Genomic DNA, 23,928 nt, shown 5'->3' with positions numbered 1-23,928 from the left:
CAGCAACGTATGTTTAAAAGGTGAACTTCACTGGCATTCAGGCTCATTCCGGTGACCCAATCAGCGGTGGGAGCAGAGTGCAGCGAATTCAATAGATTGCAGAAGGGACAAGCTGGGCAGCCATTGTTGGGAGTAGGCCGTGGTGAGAGTAGGAACATCAGGCTTAGCCTCAAAGCAGGCTTCGGCTCTAAAGAAGCTTTGGCTCTGGGTAAGTTTTTGTTACGGTTACCTTTTTTTCCCTCTTTCCTCTTACTGTACCTAGTGTAGTAAATGGCTGTTGTATGTGCTCTTCATGCTGGAAGTTGGAGTCTTGGGAGACCCAGAGTCTCGCAGGGAACTATATCTGCATGAAGTGCATCCAGCTGCAGCTCCTTGAAGACCGTGTTAGGGATCTGGAGCAGCAGCTGGATGACCTTCGGCTTGTACAGGAGAGTGAGGAGTTAATCGATTAGAGTTACCGGGAAGTAGTCACTCCTAAGTGGCAAGAGGCGAGTAGCTGGGTGACTGTCAGGAAAAATGAAAATGCAAATAGGCAGCACAGAGCACCCCTGTGGCCATTCCCCTCAATAATAGGTATACCACTTTGGATATTTTTGTGGGTTATGACCTCCTGGGAAAATGCCATGGCGACCGGGTTACAGGCACTGTGCATGGGTCCGTAGTGCAGAAGGGAAAGAGAGAGAAGAAATCAGTGGTAGTAATAGGGGACTCAATAGCCAGAGGAATAGACAGGAGATTCTGTGGATGTGAACGGGACACCCGAATGGTATGTTACCTCCCAGGTGCCAGACTCAGGGATGTCTAAAATTGCATCCACAGCATTTTGGAGTGGGAGGGAGAGCAGCCAGATGTCTTACTACCAATGACATAGGAAGGAAAAGCAAAGAGGTCATGAAGAGAGAATTTAGAGAGCTATGCAGAAAGCTAAGAAGCAGGACATCCAGGGTAGTAATTTTTGGATTGCTGCCTGTGCCATGTGCCAGTGAGGGTAGAAACAGGATGACTTGGCAGATAAATGCATGGCTGAGAAGCTGGTGCAGGGGATAGGGTTTCAGGTTCTTGGATCATTGGGATCTCTTCTGGGGGAGGTATGACATGTTCAAAAGGGACTGGTTGCAAAAGAACCTGAAAGGAAAGGAAAGGTACATCAGTTGATTTCCCTCCACGCCTCTCTGATGTAATGGGGAACCAAGTACGAGGCAAGTTACAGCAGTGGTTTGCCATTGCCTTCTGCCGGGTGAGTTTCCAAAGAGATCACCAGCTCGTACCACAGCACGGATGGAAAGCGTGCAGGGGAGCCGGCTGGATTCGAACTCGGGAACTTTCTTCCCGAAGTCCGAAGCTGATGCTACCATGCCACCAGCCAGGTCAAAAGAACCTGAGCGGGACCAATATTCTTGCGGGCAGGTTTGTGAGAGCTGTTGGGGAGGGTTTAAACTAATTTGGCAGTGGGGTGGGAGCTGGAGTGAAGGGACTCAGGATAGGACGGATGGTAAAAAAACAAAGACAGCGTGCAGGCAAACTGTTAGGATGGACAGGAAGATGATAGAACAAAATTGCAGCCAGCAGGGTAAGTATCAGAGCATTAGGGATGCAGAATCAAAAAGGGTAGCAAATACAGTACACAAAGTGTTATATCTCAGTACATGGAGTTTAAGAAATAAAGTGGATGATGATGTTGCACTATTACAGATTGCCAGGTATGTAGTTGTGGCCATCACTGAATCGTGGCTGAAGGATAGTTGTAATTGGGAGCTGAATGTCCAAAGTTACACATTGTATTGGAGGGCAGGCAGAGGGGCTGGTGTGGCTCTGCTGGTAAAGTTGGCATCAAATCAGTAGAAAGATGTGACATAGGACCAGAAGATGTTGAATCCTTGTGAATTGTGTTACGAAACTGCAAGGGGAAAAAGACCCTGATGGCAGTTATATACAGACCTCCCAACAGTAGCTGGTCCACAGACTTAAACAGGAAATAGAAAAGCTGTGTCAAAAGGGCAATGTTATGATAGTCATGGGAGATTACCTGTACAACATGCAGGTCGATTGGGAAAATCAGGCTGGAAATGGACCTCAAGAGAGTGAGTTTGTTGAATGCCTACGAGATGGTTTTTTAGAGCAGTTTGTCGTTAAGCCTACTTGGGGATCAGCTGTACAGGATTGAGTGCTATATAATGAACCGGAGGCAATTCGGGAGCTAAAGTAAAAGAACCCTTAGGAGACAGTGATCACAATATGATTGAGTTCAACTTGAAATCTGATAGGGAGAAAGTAAAGTCTGATGTAGCAGTATTTCAGTGGAGTAAAGGAAATTACAGTGGTATGAGAGAGGAGCTGGTCAAAGTAAATTGGTCGGAGATGCTGGCAAGAATGACAGCAGAGCAGCAATGGCATGAGTTTATGGGAAAAAATGAGGAAGGTGCAGGATAGGTGTAATCCTCAAATGAAGAAATACTCAAATGGCAACATAGTACAACCGTGGCTGACAAGGAAAGTCAAAGCTAATGTAAAAGCAAAAGAGACAGAATACCACAAAGCTAAAATTATCGGGAAGAAAGAGGATTGGGGAGCTTTTAAAAACCTACAGAAAGCAACTAGAAGAATCATTAGGAGGGAAAAAATGAAATGTAAAAGCAAGCTAGCAAACAATATCAAAGTGGATAGTAAAAGAGAGTTCAGATTGGATGTTGGACCACTAGAAAATGAGGCCAGAGAAATAATTACAAGGGACATGGAGATGGCAGATGAGCCCACGGTGTTACTGGAATGTTACTGGCATGGTCACAGCATTGGCTGATTGGTAGGAGGTAGCAAGTGGGAATAAAAGGATCCTTTTCAGGTTGGTGTTCCACAGGGGTTGGTGTTGGGACTGTTTCTTTTTATGCTGTTTATCAATGACTTAGGTGATGGAATAGATGGCTTTGTTGCCATGTTTGCAGATGATATAAGGACTGGTGGAGGGGCAGGTAGTGTCGAGGAAACAGGTAGGCTGCAGAAGGACTTAGACAGATTAGGAGTATGGGCAAGAAAGTGGTAAATTAAATACAATGTTGGAAAATGCATGGTTATGCACTTTGATAGTAGAAATAAATGTGCCAATTATTTTCTAAACAGGGAGAAGATCCAAAAAGTTGGAGATGCAGAGGACACCCTAAAGGTTAACTTGTAGGTAGAGTCAGGGTGAGGAAGCCAAATGCAATGTTAGCATTCATTTCAAGAGGTCTAGAATACAAGAGCAGGGATGTGACACTGAGCTTTATAAGACACTGGTGAGGCCTTGCTTTGAGTACTGTGAACAGTTTTGGGCTGCTCATCCAAGAAAAGATGTGATGGCCTTCAAGAGGGTTCAGAGGTGGTTCATAAGGATGACTCTGGGAATGAAAGGTTTATCGTATGAGGAAAGATTGATAGCTGTATGTCTGTGCTCGATAGAATTTAGAAGGATGGGGGGGGGTTCTCACTGAAACCTTTCAAATGTTGAAAGGTCTAGGCAGAGGTGATGTGGAAAGGATGTTCCCCATTGCGGGGGAGTCTAGGACAAGAGGACTCAGCCTCAGGATAGAGGGGTGTCCATTTAAAACAGAGATGTGGAGAAATTTCTTTAGCCAGAGGGTGGTGAATTTGTGGAATTTGTTACCACAGTCAACTGTGGAGGCAAGGTCGTTGGGTGTATTTAAGGGCGAGCTTGATCGGTTCTTGATTGGACATGGCATCAAAGGTTATGGGGAGAAGACCGGGGAATGAGACTGAAAAGGGGAAAAACGGATTAGCTATGATTGAATAGTGAAGCTGACTCGATGGGCCAGATGGCCTAATGCTGCACCTATGTCTTATGATCCTGTGGTTTTATATCAGTGATTTCAACCAGGAACACTTTAGAATGTCCTGGATTAGAGGCAACAAAGACAGGAATAAGGTTTTTATCAGCCGGTAAGCTAGCAATCTTAGTGAAAGCATGAAAGTTGGTCCAAAACTCATACAAATATAACACCAAATTTGCAGACGGTTTTGTTGAGCCTCCAACAGTTGTCAGAGGGAGAGAGATGTAGTTGATCGTTTAGGAACTTATCACATTTTAAAATCATTTAGATGCTGTGATGGGAAAATTGGAAACTAAAATGGTAAAATTGTGAATTTCATTATGTGACAGGTATGTGTCATCCGTGAATATCTAACATCTACATTCTTAGTAAGATGAAAGAGTAACTGTAGTTCCCAGAGTGACTCTATCCTTGGATACATCTATCATCAATCAGATCATATAATTTTACTCAACATATGATCATTGCCCATTCTGCATTATTAATAAGTAATTGAACCTGTCTGTCTGTTTAGGTATCATATCCGATGTGGACGTTGGTGACCATGGTTTTCCATATAGATCTATCCCTCGTTCTTTGGATAACTTCCATTTCCTCGATGTGTAGCCACCTGGCTAGGCTTTTGATGTGCATAAGCCGAGGTCTTCCTCTAGGTTTCCAGAAAGTATGAGTTTTTCTAGTTCATCTTTCCACATGATATGTCCTAGGAATCTGAGTTGTCTTTCTCTTATTGTTGGTATGAGTGATCAAACTGCTTGGGCTCTTCTGAGAACTTCTCATTTGATGTGTGTGTGGTCCATGATATTTTTAACATTCTCCTGTAGAACCATAATTCCATAATTGAACCTAAGATATATAATAATGGGATCTCAGAAATGAGAGGACACGGGAAGAAAATATATTGCTCTGCATGCTTTTCTCATCTTGGGCACTGTTCAATCCAAATAGGCCTTACAGGCAGGGTGACTTAAGTCACTCTCAGACCCTACCACTCAGAGAAAGTACTTAACTGTGACTGATAACAATCCACTTCACTGCGACAACTTGACCTTCTGGTACACCATAATTATGCAGTTCTCATTTGCTTCGAGTACTAATGGATTTAAATTGTGATTGCTATCGATTTAATATGGCATAATCTACATGCTCAAATTAGGGTTGGCTTGGACAGGCATCAGGAATCAGGAGTGCTGTTTCTTTATAATTGATACGTGTGCCTGTGGTGAGTAGGCCACTGCTGAGTGACTGCACACAACTTTACTTTAGACTTAGATGCTAAAAGAGTGACTATCAAATTCAAAGAGGAGTGCTGTGCAGACAGCTAAGCCACTGGGAGAGTCAGTTTTTAATTGGATTCTAAAGGACTTTCATGGCTTACAAACAAAATCAAAGTTAACTTTCTCAAATATGTTTTGCATCTGTCTCTTCCATTAGCCCAGAGATCATCATTACCTTCTTCACTTACCTGTTTGACATCAGGATGTGGACAGTCTCAATTTCTTTATAATTTAATGTTGACAAAGCAATCTCACTTTTCCCAGTATGATCTCCATCCCTTTAACCTTTGATTCCTTGACCATCATTTTAGTCATTCTGGGGATAGAGAAGCAGTGAGGTATTACCCAGCTCTGACCTAAATTCCAGCTGTCCCATCAGCACCATGACTGCTTCTATCAAAGTCACACAATACTACCACTGCAAAGTATTCCTCTCACTTTGCTCCAGCCTTATAAGATTTATTGATTCCCTGCATTTCAACAAACTGATTAAGATCTTCACAGGTCCAAGTCTTTACAAGGTCTTGATCCTCGATGCCTTCCTCCAACCGATGACAGTGTAAGCTAATAGGAACACCTCGACTGCAGTGAATTTCATATTCCTCTTGAGATGTTTCACTACTCTCTTAACATACTCTCCTATCCTTTTTCTCATTTATTTCACATTAAATCAAATCATTTCAAGTATTCTGCAACGTAGCACTGACCATATTCTGAGTACAGTATGCCCATAGTGTCTTGGAACTGCCACTAGATGGGATAAGGTAAGCCTTACAGTAAACATGGAATTTGTTCAGGAGCATCATATGAAATAGAACTGAAGACAGAAAGTCTGTGAAAAAACAAGAGCTTTGTAACAATACTAAATGTTAAAAGATTGTACTCAGGATATAAACTATAAGCTTAGTCAACCCAAGAAACCACTTGGACAGGATAGCCTGGAACATGTATTCCATTTTGCTGGATTTATTAGTGAAGGGAACATTATCATTGCCACTTGAAGTTGCGCAATTCATGAAATAGGGCAAAGCCTTTCTGTGAACATTCCTGCAATAACGCACCAGACATGTTTCTAATGACTTCACAAGTTGCAGGGTCCATTTACGTCCATGGTTACACAAACTGGATCTCGAAATTTCATTGTGGAAAAGTCTTAGTCGAACTAGCACCATGTTGTGCTAACTTGTTGTTTTACATATCTTTTAAAATTGGTGTTGGGAAACTCAACAGAGTGGCTTTAGAGAAACTTCGCAATGCTCAACTACTCACAAAGCCCATGTCTATGCCAAGTGGTCATTTCAAAGTACACAGTGGGCCACAACTTAAGAATATCAGCGGTAGAAGCATTGTGTTTCATTCAGCTCAAAGCAATTGGATCTGGTCAATGAGGTGACCATCTATCACTTGTCTCTCATCCAACCATACTGCTTTTGCTCCTCCATATAACGAAAGTTCCTGGAGAAGGGATAAAGTTGAACAGATGTTTCATCTCACCATGTGAGTTTCTTCATAGTTTTTCTGCCTCTTGTAGGAGTCACTCGCTGTCAAGTTGTCATGAAACATATTGTAAGAGGAGGACAAGTAGAGGATCCTGAGATAGTATGTTAAGCCAGTTGTCAACTTCACATTGGAAGTTACATAAATCATTGCCAAAAACCCTAGACTCTTTTGACATCTGTGTGAATATTTCTCTATCATATTGCTTGCTGCTGTGAGAGTATAATTTCTAGTACCACCTCAGTGTCTGGCTGCATCAAGATTTACTGTAGTTTAAGAATGTTTAGGTAACACGCTAGATATTCAGGAGGAAGTTTGGGAGAGTTAATAGCTGTGTGAGCAATTTTGCCTCATTTGTTTGAACCATCTCTGCGTATTTATGCATTCAGAATCAAAATCACCGGCATGTGTCATGAAGTTTGTTAACTTAGCAGCAGCGACCAACTTTGCTTCAGTGGGTCCAATACTAGCCCTTAGAGGCAGCCTCATCACGTGGAGACAGGGCACAATTCCTTGCTGGGGAGAGCCAGTTGAGGGCACAGTTCCAGGCACAACAGTGTAAAGAGCAGGGAATTATGCCTGGTTCCCCAGCTAACAGTAGCACAGTCCAAGAACAGTGGGACAGGTGTTTGTGAGTGCACAGACTGAAAGCGCAATAATGAATCAGCATCATTTTGGGTAGTAATAACCCCCAAAGACACAGGCTGCTACCTGGTGATGTAATCTTATATGTGGCAACTTATCAAATGCCTTTTGAAAATCCAATTATACTACACAGGGACACAGAAAAATAGGAGCAGGAAAAGCCATCAGTCTCCTCAAACCACATACTCCATTTTGTATGATGATATTCATCCTCTTTCCCAGTAATATATTTCCATGACTCACCATACCTTCTGGGCCTTTTGTTGTCCGCTCATCAACTTCACCCAGCTTGTTAAAGAACATACTTTACTAAATTTGTCAAACACTTCTATAAAAAAAATGGTGACTCTGCTTGATTATAATTCTTCTAAATATTTTACTATTATTTGTTAATTATGGATTTCAGCACTTTCCCAATGATAGACTTTGGGATAACTGGCCTATAGTCACCTTTATTATGACTAGCTCCCTCCCTGAATGGGCTTATTACACATGCAGTTTTCAAAATCACTGAGATCTCTGTGGGATTGAGTGACACTTGAAAGGTCATATCCACCCATGTTCTGTGCAACTACCTCCTCAAGGCTTCCTTATGAAGGCATCAGGTCAAGAAACTTGCCAAACTTTAGTCCTAGTGGTTTGCCCATTCCTTTTATTCCAGTGACAATAATCATTTATGATTTCCTCTGCCCCCTTTGCCCCCAGATTTTCACTATTGTTGGGGTGCATTTAGTATCTGCCTTAAAGACAAAGCACTTGTTCAAATCCCCTGCATTGTGCATTAGTAATTTCCCAGTTACATCTTCTAAGGGGCCGATGTTTGCCTTGGCTACTGTTTATCTCTTTATGTACAGTGTTTATAGAAACTCTTACTGTCTGCTTTATATTCATTGCTACCATGCTTTCATTTCATATCATCCTTAACTGCCTAAGTTAGCCACAGATGGATTATTCTGACGGAGTCTTTATTTCTTAATGAAAGCTATCATTGTTAAGAATTATGAAAATGTCCTTAATTACCTGCTGCTACTCACACTTCCTATCATCCGATAATTTACTTCCCCATTTTTGTCTCCATAATTGTTTTTTTATTTAAGTTTGAAACCCTAGCTCAAGCCCAAAGTTTCTCATTTCCAACCCATGATGGCTCTTTCCCAGAATTTCGAGCATATTATGAATATTACTTAAAATCAATAATTAATCCTGCCTTAGAAATAATCAGAATTAAAATAGCTTATTATGAACAGGAGAAAATCTGCAGATGCTGGAAATCCGAAGGAACACACACAAAATGCTGGAGGAACTCAGCAGGCCAGGGAGCATCTGTGGAAAAGAGTAAACAGTCAACATTTCGGGCTGAGACCCGTTCTTTAGGACTGCCTGTTCCCTTGTTGGCTACAGCACGTTGCTGTGAAACAGACCCATAAACTCTTCCTCCGGCTAACTTAACTTATCCAATCTATATAAAGATTGCAGTCACCCACAAACCTTCCAACTGATGCAGTGAAACTGATGTCGTGAGGTTGCTAACAAAGAGGATGTAGTGACCACAATGGTCACAGTTTGTAAGATTACCTAGAAAGTTTATTATAGCTTCTGCTTATGAGGATATTTGTGCCTCGACAGCTTCTCTGGCCATAAAGGAGATAAAGGTCTCCTGCAGCCAGGTGTGGAGCTACTCTCACGGGGAGCGGGGGGAGGGGAGATCCTCCCAGGCCTGTGTCCTCCCCTCTTATTCTTTGCTTCAGCATGGAGGATCCAAAACGAATGGGAAATCTTTTCATTATTTTACCTCTGGCTGCTTAACCTCTGAGGAAGAATGTGCCGTCTGACAGTGTGGGGTCCGGTAAGAGTTTTCATGGCTAAAACTGTGAGGGTGTAAATGTGAGAGTGTGCTTGCAGTAGTGTGTGTGCACATAAATTGGTAAATTGGTTTACCACTGTCACCTGTGTTGAGATGCAGTGAAAAAAAAATGTCATCCAAATGGATCATTTCATCAAATTAGTACCTCGAGGTAGTACAAGGGAGAAGTAATAACAGAATGCAAAATAAAGTGTTACAGTTACAGAGAAGGTGTAGTGCAGGCAAACAATGAGGTGATTGTGAGGTCAAGTGTCCATCTCATTGTACAAGGGGTCTATTATAACCAGAAGTTGTTTAGGTTTAATATTCTTAGAGATATAAACTCTGTGTATGTGCTTCAATCTTTTGTCTAATGAGAGGTGGGAGAAGAAGGAATGTCTGGGATGGGTGGGGTCTTTGATTATTCTGGCTGTTTCATTGAGACAGTGAGAAGTGTAGACTGAGGGGAAGCTAATCTCTCCAATGTGCTGAGCTGTGTCCACAACTCTCTGTAATCTCAGACAAAGCAGTTGACATATGATGTATCTGGGTGGTATGCTTTCTGTAGTGCATCTTTAAAAGTTGGAGAGGGCCAGTTGTGACATGCCAAGTTTCTTTAGCCTTCGGAAGAAGTAGATGTGCTAGTGCACTTTAACGGCCATTGATGATGTTCACTCCGAAGTACTTGAAGCTTTTGATACTCTTGACCTTGCCACTGTTGATGTGAACAGGAGCGTGTGCACTGCCCTCTCTCTCTCTGAAGTCAAAGTCCAGCTCTATTATTTTGATTACACTGGGGGAAATATTGTCATGATACCATGCCACTAATCTCTCTATCTCCTTCTTGTACTTTGACATCGTTATTTGAGATTTGGCCCACTAAGGAAATGTCACATGCAAACTTGTAGATGGAGTTAGGGCAGAACCTGGCCACGTGGACGTGAGTGTATAAGGAGAAGAGTAGGGGACTGAGGACACAGCCTTGTGGGGCACCTGTGAGGATAATGGTGGCGGAGGTGTTGCTGTGTGTCCTTACTGATTGCTATTTGCTGCTCAGGAAGTCAAGATCCCAGTGCAAGCAGATCCGTAAAAGGGCAGAGTTTATACTGTAGTGGTGCATCGTTTTCCCTCAGATACCATGGAATTTCTTTTATCATTGCTCCATAATGCAAAGATTCTCGCAGCTGAAGGAGACTGCTGCAACCACCTCCTACCTGCCTCTTTTAAAAGTGGCGTTGGCCCCATCATTTTTCTGCAGGTTCAGTCTGTAGCTGTGGCCTGCAAGCATCAGCATTTGCCTCAGCGCAGAATTGGCTCTGTGACTATGACTTGCAACCATCGAACTCCTGGACTGGCGTCATTCGCCTCAGCACTGAACTTGTTCTGTGGCTGTGGTCTGGTCGACAGTCATCGGGCTCCTGTACTGCCTCCAATCACCTCGGTGCTGAACTGACCCCGTGGCTGTGTGCTCACTTTCGGGGACTCTGCGGTTAATTTTCTGTGTGTTACTTGTTTTCCTTATATATTGTTGGCATGATTTGTTCTTTTTTCATATACTGGGTGACTGATGGTCTTTGTTGTGTGGGTTTTTTTAATCGGTTTATTGTTTTTTTTTATTTTGTGACTGCCTGCAAGAAGATGAATCTCAAGGTTGTGTACTGTATACAGTACATACTTCGATAATGAATGTACTTTGAACTTTGAACTTACCATGGCACTTGTGAGGCCCTCTGCCACTTTGATAGTTTCCTGGTCGCAACAGGAACATATGGACATACAATCCTTCTGTGGTTCTGGGTGGTTAACCACCTTCTACTTCTTCTGTGACAAAACGCCCTATCAGTCCCCTGATTAAATATGTCCATCTTAACAGCTTATATCAATTACTGTTTTCCATCCTACTCACACCAATCTGTCAACGGCCACTTTAACAGTATCACAAAGCCCAACTACAGCCTGAGAGTCAGCACCAAATTTTCTATCAGGGCACTTCGCAACTTTCTGAACTCAGTATTTTCAGGTAACTTACTTTCTCTGTTTGTATTAGAACTGATCAGTGATGCTGTAGGTAACTTACTTTCTCTGTTTTAGGAAGGGGTCAATAACTCTATTGGGTGTTTTTTTATAGACCACAGGTAGTAACAGGGACATTGAGGAGCAGATAGGGAGACAGATTCTGGAAAGGTGTAATAATAACAGGGTTGTCGTGGTGGGAGATTTTTATTTCCCAAATATCGATTGGCATCTCCCTAGAGCGAGGGGTTTAGATGGGGTGGAGTTTGTTAGGTGTGTTCAGGAAGGTTTCTTGGCACAATATGTAGATAAGCCTCCAAGAGGAGAGGCTGTACTTGATCTGCTATTGGGAAATGAACCTGGTCAGGTGTCAGATCTCTCACTGGGAGAGCATTTTGGAGGTAGTGCTATCTCCTTTACCATAGCATTGGAGAGGGATAGGAACAGACAAGTTAGGAAAGCGTTTAATTGGAGTTAGGGGAAATATGAGGTTATCAGGCAGGAACTTGGAAGCATAAATTGGGAACAGATGTTCTCAAGGAAATGTATGGAAGAAATGTGGCAAATGTTCAGGGGATATTTGCGTGGAGTTCTGCATAGATACATTCCAATGAGACAGGGAAAGGATGGTAGGGTATAGGAACCATGGTGTACAAACGCTTTTGTAAATCTAGTCAAGAAGAAAAGAAGAGCTTACGAAAGGTTCAAAAAACTAGGTAATGATAAAGATCTAGAAGATTATAAGGCTAGCAGGAAGAAGCTTAAGAAAGAAATTAGGAAAGCCAGAAGGGGCCATGAGAAGGCCTTGATGGACAGATTAAGGAAGACCCCAAGGCATTCTACGAGTATGTGAAGAGCAAGAGGATAAGACGTGAGAGAATAGCACCAATCAATTGTGACAGTAGAAAAGTATGTATGGAACCGGAGGAGATAGCAGAGGTACTTAACGAGTACTTTGCTTCAGTATTCATTACGGAAAAGGATCTTGGCAAGTTTAGGGATGACTTGCAGTGGACTGAGAAGCTTGAGCATGTAGATATCAAGAAAGAGGACGTGCTGGAGCTTTTGGAAAGCATCAAGTCGGATAAGTCACCGGGACCGGACGAGATGTACCCCAGGGTACTGTGGGAGGCAAGGGAGGAGATTGCTGAGCCTCTGGCAATGATCTTTGCATCATCAATGGGGACGGGAGAGGTTCTGGAGGATTGCAGGGTTGCGGATCTTGTTCCATTATTCAAGAAAGGGAATAGAGATAGCCCAGGAAATGATAGACCAGTGAGTCTTACTTCAGTGGTTGGTAAGTTGATGGAGAAGATCCTGAGAGACGAGATTTATGAACATTTGGAGGGGCATAATATGATTAGGAATAGTCAGCTTGGCTTTGTGAAAGGCAGGTCATGCCTTACAACCCTGATTGAATTTTTTGAAAATGTGACTGAACACATTGATGAAGGTAGAGCAGTAGATGTAATGTATATGGATTTCAGCAAGGCATTTGACAAGGTACTCTATGCAAGGCTTATTGAGAAAGTAAGGAAGCATGGGATCCAAGGGGACATTGCTTTGTGAATTCAGAACTGGCTTGCCCACAGAAGGCAAAGAGTGGTTGTAGACGGGTCATATTCTGCATGGAGGTCGGTGACCAGTGGTGTGCCTCAGGGATCTGTTCTAGGACCCCTACTCTTCATGATTTTTATAAATGACCTGGATGAAGAAGTGGAGGGATGGGTGAGTAAATTTGCTGATGACACAAAGGTTGGAGGTGTTATGGATAATGTGGAGGGCTGTCACAGGTTACAGCGGGACATTGATAGGATGCAAAACTGAGCTGAGAAGTGACAGATGGAGTTCAACCCAGATAAGTGTGAGGTGGTTCATTTTGGTAGTTCAAATATGATGGCAGAATATAGTATTAATAGTAAGACTTTTGGCAGTGTGGAGGATCCGAGGGATCTTGGGATCCGAGTGCATAGGTCACTCAAAGCTGCTGCACAGGTTGACTCTGTGGGTAAGAAAGCATACGGTGTATTGGCCTTCATCAATCGTGGGATTGAGTTTAGGAGCTGTGAGGTAATGTTGCAGTTATATAGGACCCTGGTCAGACCTCACCTGGAATACTGTGCTCAGTTCTGGTTGCCTCACCATAAGATGAATGTGGAAACCATAGGAAGGGTGCAGAGGAGATTTACAAGGATGTTGCCTGGATTGGGGAGCATGCCTTATGAGAATAGGTTGAGTGAACTCGGTCTTTTCTCCTTGGAGCGGCGGAGGATGAGAGGTGACCTGATAGAGGTGTATAAGATGACAAGAGGCATTGATCTTGTGGATAGTCACAGGCTTTTTCCAGGGCTGGCTAGCACGAGAGTGCACAGTTTTAAGGTGCTTGGAAGTAGGTACAGAGGAGATGTCAGGGGTAAGTTTTTGACGTAGGGAGTGGTAAGTGTGTGGAATGGGCTGCTGGCGATGGTGGTGGAGGGGGATACAATAGGGTCTTTTAAGAGACTCCTGGTCAAGTATATGGAGCTCAGAAAAATAGAGGGGTATGGGTAACCCTAGATAATTTCTAAGGTAAGGACATGTCCAACACAGCTTTGTGGGCCGAAGGGCCTATATTGTGCTGTAGGTTTTCTATGTTTCTAACTGATCAGTGATGCCGTTGGTCACTTACTTCCTGTTTGTATTGGAAATGATCAGAGATGCTGTCGGTTGACCATCTTTCATGTCGACTCAGTTTTTGCCCTCTCCACCAACACTGGTTGATTTCTACAGCTCTGACCTGCATTTCACAGCTCTCTAATGTTCCTTTATTTGCTTTCTCACACTCTCTCACACGCCCACTCTGTCTTCTAACTTCCCCTATCAACCCATGGCTTCAACAACAGTGTTTTACCAAGTCAACCCTCCTCTCACCATTTTGGTGATATTCCCTATTATCTATCTACCCCTCCCCCACCCCCAACACCCACCACCACTCTCTGATCTTATTTTCTCCCTTTCTCAGTCTTAAATTGAAACATTTACTTTGTTCCTTTCCACCATTGCTATTCAAACTGCTGAGTGTCCCCAGTTCCATTCCCCCGCCCCAAGTACCAGCATCTCCAGTTTTGTGTTTGATTTCCTACATTGCCTCCGCTCCACTGTCATCTCCAGCACCCAAGATCTTTTTCCTGATTGTATGTAATATAGGACTTGAGTGTCCCCGTTCATCAATCTGAGTCCTCTTTCCTTCTCTACTCCACAACAGTCATCGTCTGTGCTTTTGGTGTCTGACTACCATGCAGAGCTGCATTAAGGAACCACTCCCTTTGTCATAGTATACAGCAGTGTTCAATAAAGCCTTGTACCATCAAGAATTGTGTGGGTCCCATATCAGTCCTTCTTTATGGGTGTCAATCAATCTTAGGCCAATTAGGCATATTTTGAAGGGATCTAATTTGGTGACTGTGATCAAGTCCAAAGGTTTAGGTCACCAAAAACAAATGAAATTAATTTTGCAGCAGCAGTTGGGAGCTGAATGACAGAGAACCTTCCAGTAGAATTTGCTCCCAAATGTTGTTCGAGTCTACCGACCATCGTGGCAGAACAATAATATATGAAATAATTGCATAATAAAATTAGATGAATTAAAGTCAGAAGATAAATTCAACATGTACTGTACATTAAGATGGAGGTATATCACCACTGAAGTGGACTGGAAATTAAGTGGTGGTGTTCTCATAGCTTCCAATCAAGAACATAATTAAACCTTTGAAATGAAAAAAAAGATTGGTAGCTTGGTTTGGCTGCTTGTTCGCAGAGCCTGGAGGTCAGGCCGCAAATGTCTTGTCACCAGTCGAGATGACATCATCAATTGTGCAACTGATGATGTCACCTCGACTGGTTACGAAACGCTTGCGACCTGACCTCCAGGCTCAGCGAACAACCCTACAAACTAATAATTAGCCCTTGCACAGAATAACCAGCTGTTGGTTTGTTTTTGTGTTTTCACTATTTGCACAGAGGAAAATGTTCAAACAGCTGGAGGCTCACAGTGGCAAACTGTCAGGAACGGTGTTGGTGCTCACAAATCTTTGACCCCCTGAGCTGATTCATACTCTGGGATGTATTTCTCAACAACTGAGGACACAGCTCCTAGCACATTGACAAGCTGCCAGGTTTCAGCATGGATTAGACTTGCACTTATGTCATCAATTATGAGATAAAAAGCAAGGCTGATGTGATCTAACATTTCTCGTTTTGGCAGGACCTGACAGATGGTGGGTTTGAAGAAAATTTGCACTCACTGAAACTGAAGGAAGGAGTGGACTACTATCATTTCAGCTGAGGACCCCGGGCTAATCTCCACGGCCGAATTCCACAATGCCTGTAAGAATATAAGGACTTAAGGAGTGCAAGTAGCAGGAGGCTATTTGGCCTCTCACATCTGCTCCATTCAGTAAGATCATGGTTGAACTTTTACCTTAGCACCAGTTTCTTGCTCAGAACGTTCTTGCATTAGGATGATTTAAATGCCGGTCCAACAGGCTGAAAAGGTAGGGTGTCGGGCCAATTCCACTCGCTCTTCCATGATGTTCATTCCTCTGTCCACGGCGTTGAGGCTGCCAGACTGCTTCGGCTGCAACGGACTTTGTGTTTGCAAGCTTTGCGGTGATTAGCCCCGCTGTGTGATGAACTGAGACCAGGCTATGGGCCTACTCTGGCTACACTGAGCTCCAGGTCTATGGACTCAATTTAGTTCGGAATGCTTTTACTGGCTTTTATTGTTCGCATAATTTGTGTTTTTTTTTCTTTGTGTATTGGGTCTTTTTTTAATTGGGTTTGTTCAGGTTTTTGCTTTGTGGCTGCCCATGAGCAGACAGATCTCGGGGTTGTACAATTTATATGCTCTTTGATAATAAATGTACTTTGAATCCTTGAGTCTGCTTTGCACCAGAAAGTCATACAGCACAGAAATAGGTCCTTCAGCCCAGAGCTCTTGCTGACCATCGACCACCAGTGTATGGTAATCCTATTTTATTCTCCCCTCATTTCCATCGGCCCGCCCCCGATTCTTCCACTTGGAGACCTGCTGCAGACAAAATGTGGAGATGGGCAGAAAGGTTGGCACGAGTGTAGTGGGCTGAAGGGCCTGTTTCTGTGCTGTACAACTCCGTGGCTAATCAATGCTGTAAGGGCAACACATAAAAATAACATTGCATTTTGATTGGCATTTAATGTGTTTCCACTTTAACACAAATATTTTGGACACAGCGCTCACTAATTACAGCTCATAGTGCTCAGAGTATTTAAAACATCATCACTGGTTATTACCTCACTGATTATGGTCTGTTTACTTCCACCTGGCCATAAGGCTTAAGAATTAGGCCGTTTGGCCTGTCAAGTCTTCTCTGCTGATTTATTATCCCTCTCATCACCATTCTCCTGCCTGCTCCCTGTAACATTTGATGCCTTTAATAATCAAGAAAAACAGTGCTACAATGCAACCCAGATGAGACTAATCCCACAATCCCCTGCTCTGGAGATTGACACCATATCCATCACGCCACTGGGTCACCACAGTTACCCTGCATATATCCTGCTCTGCAAATCCAGCTTTACAGATCGTCGTCCACCTTGCAGAACTGAGGGACTGCTCATGGCAAGGATTCTGCAGGGGTCCCTCCACCTGGAGAGGAAATTGCTTTGTTCCAGCATTGCCACATTTTCTTATCAACTCTTTCCTGTTAGGAACTGCACAAGTCTCATTTTAGCATGGTTCTAGGTGTAATCGCACTTCTTTGCAGCGTTTTTGGACAGTTTCATGATCTTTTGCAGAGCGTCTAATTTGCTGTTATTGCTATACAGGACATGCAGTTAATACACCAAAACAAATTCTCCGCACACCTTTAATTTGCCGTATTTCCTTTGAAGCCATACAACTTAAAGAGACTACACTCAAACTACATTCTTTGCTCTCACCAAGATCTGTGTCCTTCAATGGCATCAAATGCAAACTCACACGAGCACCTGCAGTGCTTTGTACATAGAGGTCAGGATCACAGTCACCCATATCTCAGCTACATCGCACAGTTTACTCTTCACTTGCTGAACCAGGATTTCCCCTCAGACTCCATAATCAAGGAGAGACTTCAACTACTCAGCCTCAAGATGCAGGAAAAGCATGAAAAAATTCATGAACTGCTGCTTCCTGAAAGAAGAGAAATTCAAAGGCTGTTCTCATTTTATAGAGATCTCCCCAGGTATAACCTGCCAGAACCTAACAGGTTCAGCCTAGATACCATTCATAGCCCCCAACTCTCGGAGAACTTGCTTCTAGTGGACGTTCTCTTGAAGATTGTTCTGACCCACCCCACCCCCACAACGCAGCACAACACTTAAGCCTGATTTATACTTCTGCATCAACGCGTCGCCGTAAGTACTGCGTCGCCGCAAACCCGACGCGAATCCCTACGCGAGAGCGTGCGTTGCTGCGATGCACACCTCTCCCAAAATGTAACCGCGCGTCACGGCAACACAGACCGAACAACTGTGATTGGTCGGCTTGGTAGCATCGCATTTCCTTCTACACTGCAATAGCTTCCTGTTGGGCTACTGAAGGGCAGGGAAGGAACTCTGGCTGCAATGCTTTCCATAAAGCTTTACAGACCTCCGAAATTATGGAGGACACATTTGGCTTTTACGAAAAAATACGCTCGTTTCTTGTTTACCCTGAGAAAGATTACCATGACCACGAAACCTTGCGCGGGCAGGTGTGTGTGCATGCGCAACGTGCCTGAATTGCAGAGCGATGCAGACACACCAACGCACAAGTATAAATGCTCACAACGCACGTAAGTCACTTGCGTTGGTTACGGCGTTGAGTTAACGCAGAAGTATAAATCAGGCTTTAGTAGTAACCCTCTCAGCAGCTCAAAGAGTTTTGCCTTAATAATGGCAGTTCTTTGTAGAGCTGGCTACAGAGTTCACACCTACTGGTCTAAAGGCCAGCAGGTGCGAGAAGTCAGTGGATCACAGTGTCAGTTTCAGCACGGTGTTGCACGTAAATGTATAGAGTTGTGAACTTCACCTCTGATGATCGTTGTATGTATGACTTTGATGTTGTGACCAACAACGTTTCAAATGGCAGTGAACAATGAGCAATAATGTTTTAAATGGAAATAAAGCAATGTGTTTTTACTATCTCTTCTTTTTGCACATATGCACTTTTAACTGTTGTATAATAAGCAAACCACAGACCAATAAGAAATAGGAATAAAAGTCATAAAAAGTTAATTTTTGTAACATTAATATAAATCTATGTTAAATGTCAAACAATTCATTGTATATGTCACACATTTTCATGGGTCACACTTCTTAGCATCTTTCAAATGTTGTTGATCAATGTTTTGATGAATTTAGAATGATGTGTGAAAGCTAAATTTTAGGTCTGAAATTCCTCGGAAGGAAAGGGGCAAGAATCTGGTTTGGTTGGTTTTGCCTTTCAACGTTGAACTTTAATCCCGACTTTCTCACCGTAATTCACCATTTTATTGTACTGCTGCTGCATAACAAACAAATTTCACGCCATATGCCGTTAATATTAAACCCGATTCTGATCTCAGGATATGTGATGGGGTCCCTGGTTTACAGCCAGTGCTGACATAGCTTCCTTTCAGTGGTGTCCACCCTGCCCCCGGTAGAGCAAGAAAGTTAAAATCAGAAGCCACCATCTCCCTCCCCCTGCCACTTTCACACATTCCATGCAGATTTGATAGAATAAGTCACCTCACTTTCCGTTATTTATCACGCAATCATTTGCTTGGCTGTATTGTGACTTCTGCGTCGTATGCACAGAGTTTCACCACACACACTTGATCTCAAGATACTTAGTGCAGTGAAGCGTTTTTGCAAAGTTATTAATTGTGCTGAATCCTTTGCCTACATGTGACTTTTTTAAAATGATATGTCTGCTATCATTTGCAACTAGTCCCTTTGCAAGTCGTTTCCTTGAAGCAAGTTCAAAAGCTTATATTATGTTTAAAATCAACAAATCATCTCATCTGCACAATCAGACAAGGCTTTTTTTTTACTTTGGGAATAATAATGACATGCAATCATCGTATTAAACATAGTTATTCACTCACCAGAGACAGCAAGTTCATGCCTGAGCATGAATTGCCCCAGGCCTTTACATCAGGTGTATTCAAAATACATTAAGTGAAGGTTGCTTGTATTCAAAGACTTCGGTGTTGCTGACTCAACACATTGTTGAAGCCAGATCTTTGCTTTTGGCGTTTCTTCATGTACGCCTGCCAGCAAAGAATCGTTGCTTTCAATATATAACCGTTAAGCACCAAGATACTCATGACATCACCTGCCTCGGATGGTTACTCTTGACCTCAGAAGGAATTTCCATATCCTTTCATGAAGAGTCAATTATGCCACATTAGCCTGATAGTATTACTTAATGCTTAGGTTTTCTCAGTACTTTTAATTTGCCACCAGCACGAATAAGCAGTTCCAAGGAAGACGACACATCAAAGTTGCTGGTGAACGCAGCAGGCCAGGCAGCATCTCTAGGAAGAGGTGCAGTCGACGTTTCAGGCCGAGACCCTTCGTCAGGACTAACTGAAGGAAGAGTGAGTAAGAGATTGAAAGTGGGAGGGGGAGATCCAAAATGATAGGAGAAGACAGGAGGGGGAGGGATGGCGCCAAGAGCTGGACAGGTGATTGGCAAAAGGGATATGAGAGGATCATGGGACAGGAGGCCCAGGGAGAAAGACAAGGGGGGTGGGGGAACCCTGAGGATGGGCAAGGGGTATAGTCAGAGGGACAGAGGGAGAAAAAGAAGAGTGAGAGAAAGAATGTGTGTATAAAAATAAATAACGGATGGGGTACGAGGGGGAGGTGGGGCATTAGCGGAAGTTAGAGAAATCGATGTTCATGTCATCAGGCTGGAAGCTACCCAGACGGAATATAAGGTGTTGTTCCTCCAACCTGAGTGTGGCCTCATCTTTACAGTAGAGGAGGCCATGGATAGACATGTCAGAATGGGAATGGGATGTGGAATTAAAATGTGTGGCCACTGGGAGATCCTGCTTTCTCTGGCGGACAGAGCGTAGGTGTTCAGCAAAGCGGTCTCCCAGTCTGCGTTGGGTCTCACCAATATATAGAAGACCACATCGGGAGCACCGGATGCAGTATATCACCCCAGCCGACTCACAGGTGAAGTGTCACCTCACCTGGAAGGACTGTCTGGGGCCCTGAAGGGAGGAAGTGTAAGGGCAGACTGGGAGACCGCTTTGCTGAAATACTGCGTCCTGTGCTCCCGATGTGGCCTTCTATATATTGGCGAGACCCGACGCAGACTGGGAGACCACTTTGCTGAACACCTATGCTCTGTCCGCCAGAGAAAGCAGGATCTCCCAGTGGCCACACATTTTAATTGATCATTGGTTAGTTGGTTATAATTATTTTAAGCCAAAGCTAGCCCATCAGTTCCTCATGCGGACACCTTCCCCTTTTCTCTAGAATATTCTAACCCCTACACTATCCTTCCTATATTTAGTTATACCTTGAGATACCTCTGCATGATCAGATAGTTCCTTATTTGAACCATTAGAGAACAATGGCTGTTGCTGGGTAAAGTTTCTTTCTGGCTTGTCCCAGCGACAGTATTGATCACTAGCTAATCATTCTTCTTAGTCTATACCCCTATTTACCTATCCCTCTACTCCATCACTGGCACACCAATTACAATAAGTTTTATTTGCCATTCACTTCAAATCTTGATGCCTAGACTTAATTAATGCTGATGCAGTTTTTCTCATTTGGGAAGTCAACTCTTGCCTGCTGTTCCATCCATCAGGTGCTTGGAAAGGAACAATAATCCCAGGTCATGGTGGGTCTCTCAGCCAGAGAGCTCTGTGCAGTCTAATCTACAGGATTCATTGATGTTCCACACCAGAATTCAATTTCAAATCAAGGATTTACTTTTTGACAAAATAAACTCCTATAACATCAAAGTAATCTTCAGTGTCAGATTTACTTATAAATGTTGAGTAATCTTTTATAGAGTTCCATTAGAATGGGTAAAGACAGTACATATTTTCTGAGACAGACTTTCTGAGGACACGGTGAGATTCCTAGACATTTAGATAAACTGGAATTCATTTTCCTTCTCAATGGACATTTGAGCACAGCTACCTCAGAGGCTGCTCAGGGCCAGACAGCTGGAGAAATGCTTCCCAGTATTCCAGGAGGTTAATCTTAGAACCATAGAACCATAGAAACTACAGCACAGAAACAGGCCCTTTGGCCCTTCTTGGCTGTGCCGAACCATTTTCTGCCTAGTCCCACTGACCTGCACACGGATCATATCCCTCCATACACCTCCCATCCATGTATCTGTCCAATTTATTCTTAAATGTTAAAAAAGAACCCGCATTGCAGTAGGATGTTCTGCCGAAGCCAGCTACATGCTGCTGAGTATTTACTGGGCTATAGAGAAAGCATCAGCAACATCTGAAAACCTAATGTGTACCCAGGTTGACCTTACAACCATTATTCTTAATCTTCCCTATTGTGCTTTGTAGAAGATTGTACATCACACAAATCACTCCTAAATATCATAAATCCGTTTATTTTAATATACTTAAGCACGTGAAGTAATTACTTTGAATTTCAAACTAGCGCAGGAAGGGAAACATCTAGAGAAATCAAATCCTGTCTTTTATTTTTTACATTAGTACTAGATCAGGAGAATTTTTGGAGATATCTGAAGATGTACAACCTGCTACTTACGTAAATGTCTCTCATTTCCATCCTAACTGGCTGTCATCTTGTCCTAAGACTATGACTCCACTTAGAAACTCCAGCCAAAGGAATGAGCTTCTGCTTTACTCATCTTTAGAATCGTGAGTATTTTAAAAATTCATTTAGGGGATGTGGGCTTCGCAATCTGAGCTAGCATTTAATTGCCCATCCTTAATTTCCATTGAGAAGGTGTCGGTGAGCTGTGATCTGGAATCTCTGCAGTCCTTGAGGTGTGGTGATCCCACCTAATGTTAGGGAGGGAATTCCGGGATTTTGACCCAATGACAGGGAAAGAACTGTGATATATTTGGGCCTTGGAAGGTGCTGACTAAGGACCCTGCTGAGTTGCTGCAGTGCATCCTGCAGGTGGACTGAGTGAATGGTTGTGGATGGGGGTCTCTACCCCCTAGGCTTTTCTGTCCTATATGGTGTCAAAGTGTTATTGTAGCTGCATCCACCCAGGCAAATGGAGACAATTACATCACACTCCTTTCTTTCTCACACTTCTAAACTTCAGTCATTGCTCAAATTGAACTCACAGATCCACTCCCTTGTCACAGGCATCATTCTAGTAGGTCCATGCTCTGTAGATCCAAGAGAAGTGTACCTTTTTAGATTATGAAGACACGCAGTCCTCTTTTATTGTCATTTAGTAATGCATGCGTTAAGAAATGATGCAATATTTCCTCCAGTGTGATATCACAAAATACAGGACAGACCAAGACTGAAAAAAACTAACAAAACCACATAATTATAACATATGGTTACAACAGTGCAACAACACCATAACTTGATGAAGGAGTCCATGAGCACAGTAAAAAGTTCAAAGTCTCTCAAATGTCCCACATCTCACGCAGACGGAAGAAGGAAGAAAAACTCTTCCTGCCATGCCCAACCACAGTCTGACTCTGAGCCGTCCAAAAACTTTGAGCCTCCGATCAGCTCTCCGACACCGAGTACTGAGCGCCATCTCTATCCAAATGATTCGACCTCAATCTCGGTCACCAACAGCAGGCAAAGCCGGGGATTTTGAGGCCTTCCCCCCGGAAGATTCTGGATTGCGCAGTAACAACAACAGCGAACTGGCGTTTCAGAAATTTCTCCAGATTTTCCTCTGTGCTTTCACGTCTGTCTCCATCAAATCAGAACTGTCCACGGCCCTATTTAACGGATATGATATCATTTTTCACCGGAGGGCTGCGTGCGCATGGCGCGCTGCTATCTCTCCCCGCCACTTCAAAGTTCAAAGTGAATGTATTATCGAAGTACATGTACATCACCATATATGACCCTGAGAGTCATTTTCTTGAGGGCATACTCAATAAATCCTTAGAATAATAACCATAACAGAATCAATGGAAGACTGCACCGACCTGGGGCTTCAATCACAGGGCACAAGACAACAAACTGTGCAAATACAAAAAGAAAGAAATGATAATAATAATAAATAAGCTATAAATGAGGTGCAGCGTATTTGAAAGTGAGTCCATTGGTTGTGGGAACATTTCAATGGTAGGACAAGTGAAGTTGAGTGACATTATCCCCTTCGGTTCAAGTGCCTGACGGTTGAGGGGTAGTAACGGTTCCTGAACCCGGTGGTGTGAGTCCTGAGGCTTGTGTACCTTCTTCCTGATGGCAGCAATGAGAAGAGAGCATGTCCTGGGTGGTGGGGGTCCCTGATGATGGATGCTGCTTTCATGCGATAGCGTTTCATGTCGATGTGCTCAATGGTGGGAAGGGCTTTACCCATGATGGACTGAGCTATATCCACTACCTTTTGTAGGCTTTTGTGTTCAAGGGCATTCGTGTTTCCACACCAGGCTGTGATACTCTCCTCTACACATCTATAGAAGTTGGTCAAGGATTTAGACATCGTGTTGAATCTTTGCAAACTCTTAAGGAAGGTAGCAGTGCTGCTGCATTCTCTTTGTAATTGCACTTATGAGCTGGGCCCAGGAGAGGTCCTCCGATATACTGACACCGAGGAAGTTTTAAAGTTGCTGACCCTCTCCTTCTCTGATCCCACAATGAGGATTGG

General features: G+C 43.2%; 1 protein-coding gene across 1 annotated transcript in view; it reads left to right on the top strand.

Annotated features, from left to right (window-relative positions):
- Positions 1-18,253, top strand: part of b3gntl1 (UDP-GlcNAc:betaGal beta-1,3-N-acetylglucosaminyltransferase-like 1) — a 374,862-nt gene extending 356,609 nt beyond the window's left edge. Inside the window, exon 12 of the mRNA XM_063030766.1 lies at positions 15,340-18,253. Within this exon, the coding sequence (XP_062886836.1) occupies positions 15,340-15,420 (81 nt within the window). The 3' untranslated portion in view covers positions 15,421-18,253. The remainder of the gene's footprint in view (positions 1-15,339) is intronic.
- Positions 18,254-23,928: the final 5,675 nt, after the last annotated feature.

The sequence above is a fragment of the Mobula hypostoma genome, chromosome 22 (assembly GCF_963921235.1).
Source record: "Mobula hypostoma chromosome 22, sMobHyp1.1, whole genome shotgun sequence".
Lineage (NCBI taxonomy): Eukaryota > Metazoa > Chordata > Chondrichthyes > Myliobatiformes > Myliobatidae > Mobula > Mobula hypostoma.
The sequence above is the reverse complement of the archived record's forward strand: the minus strand, read 5'-3'. Positions and strand labels throughout refer to the sequence as shown.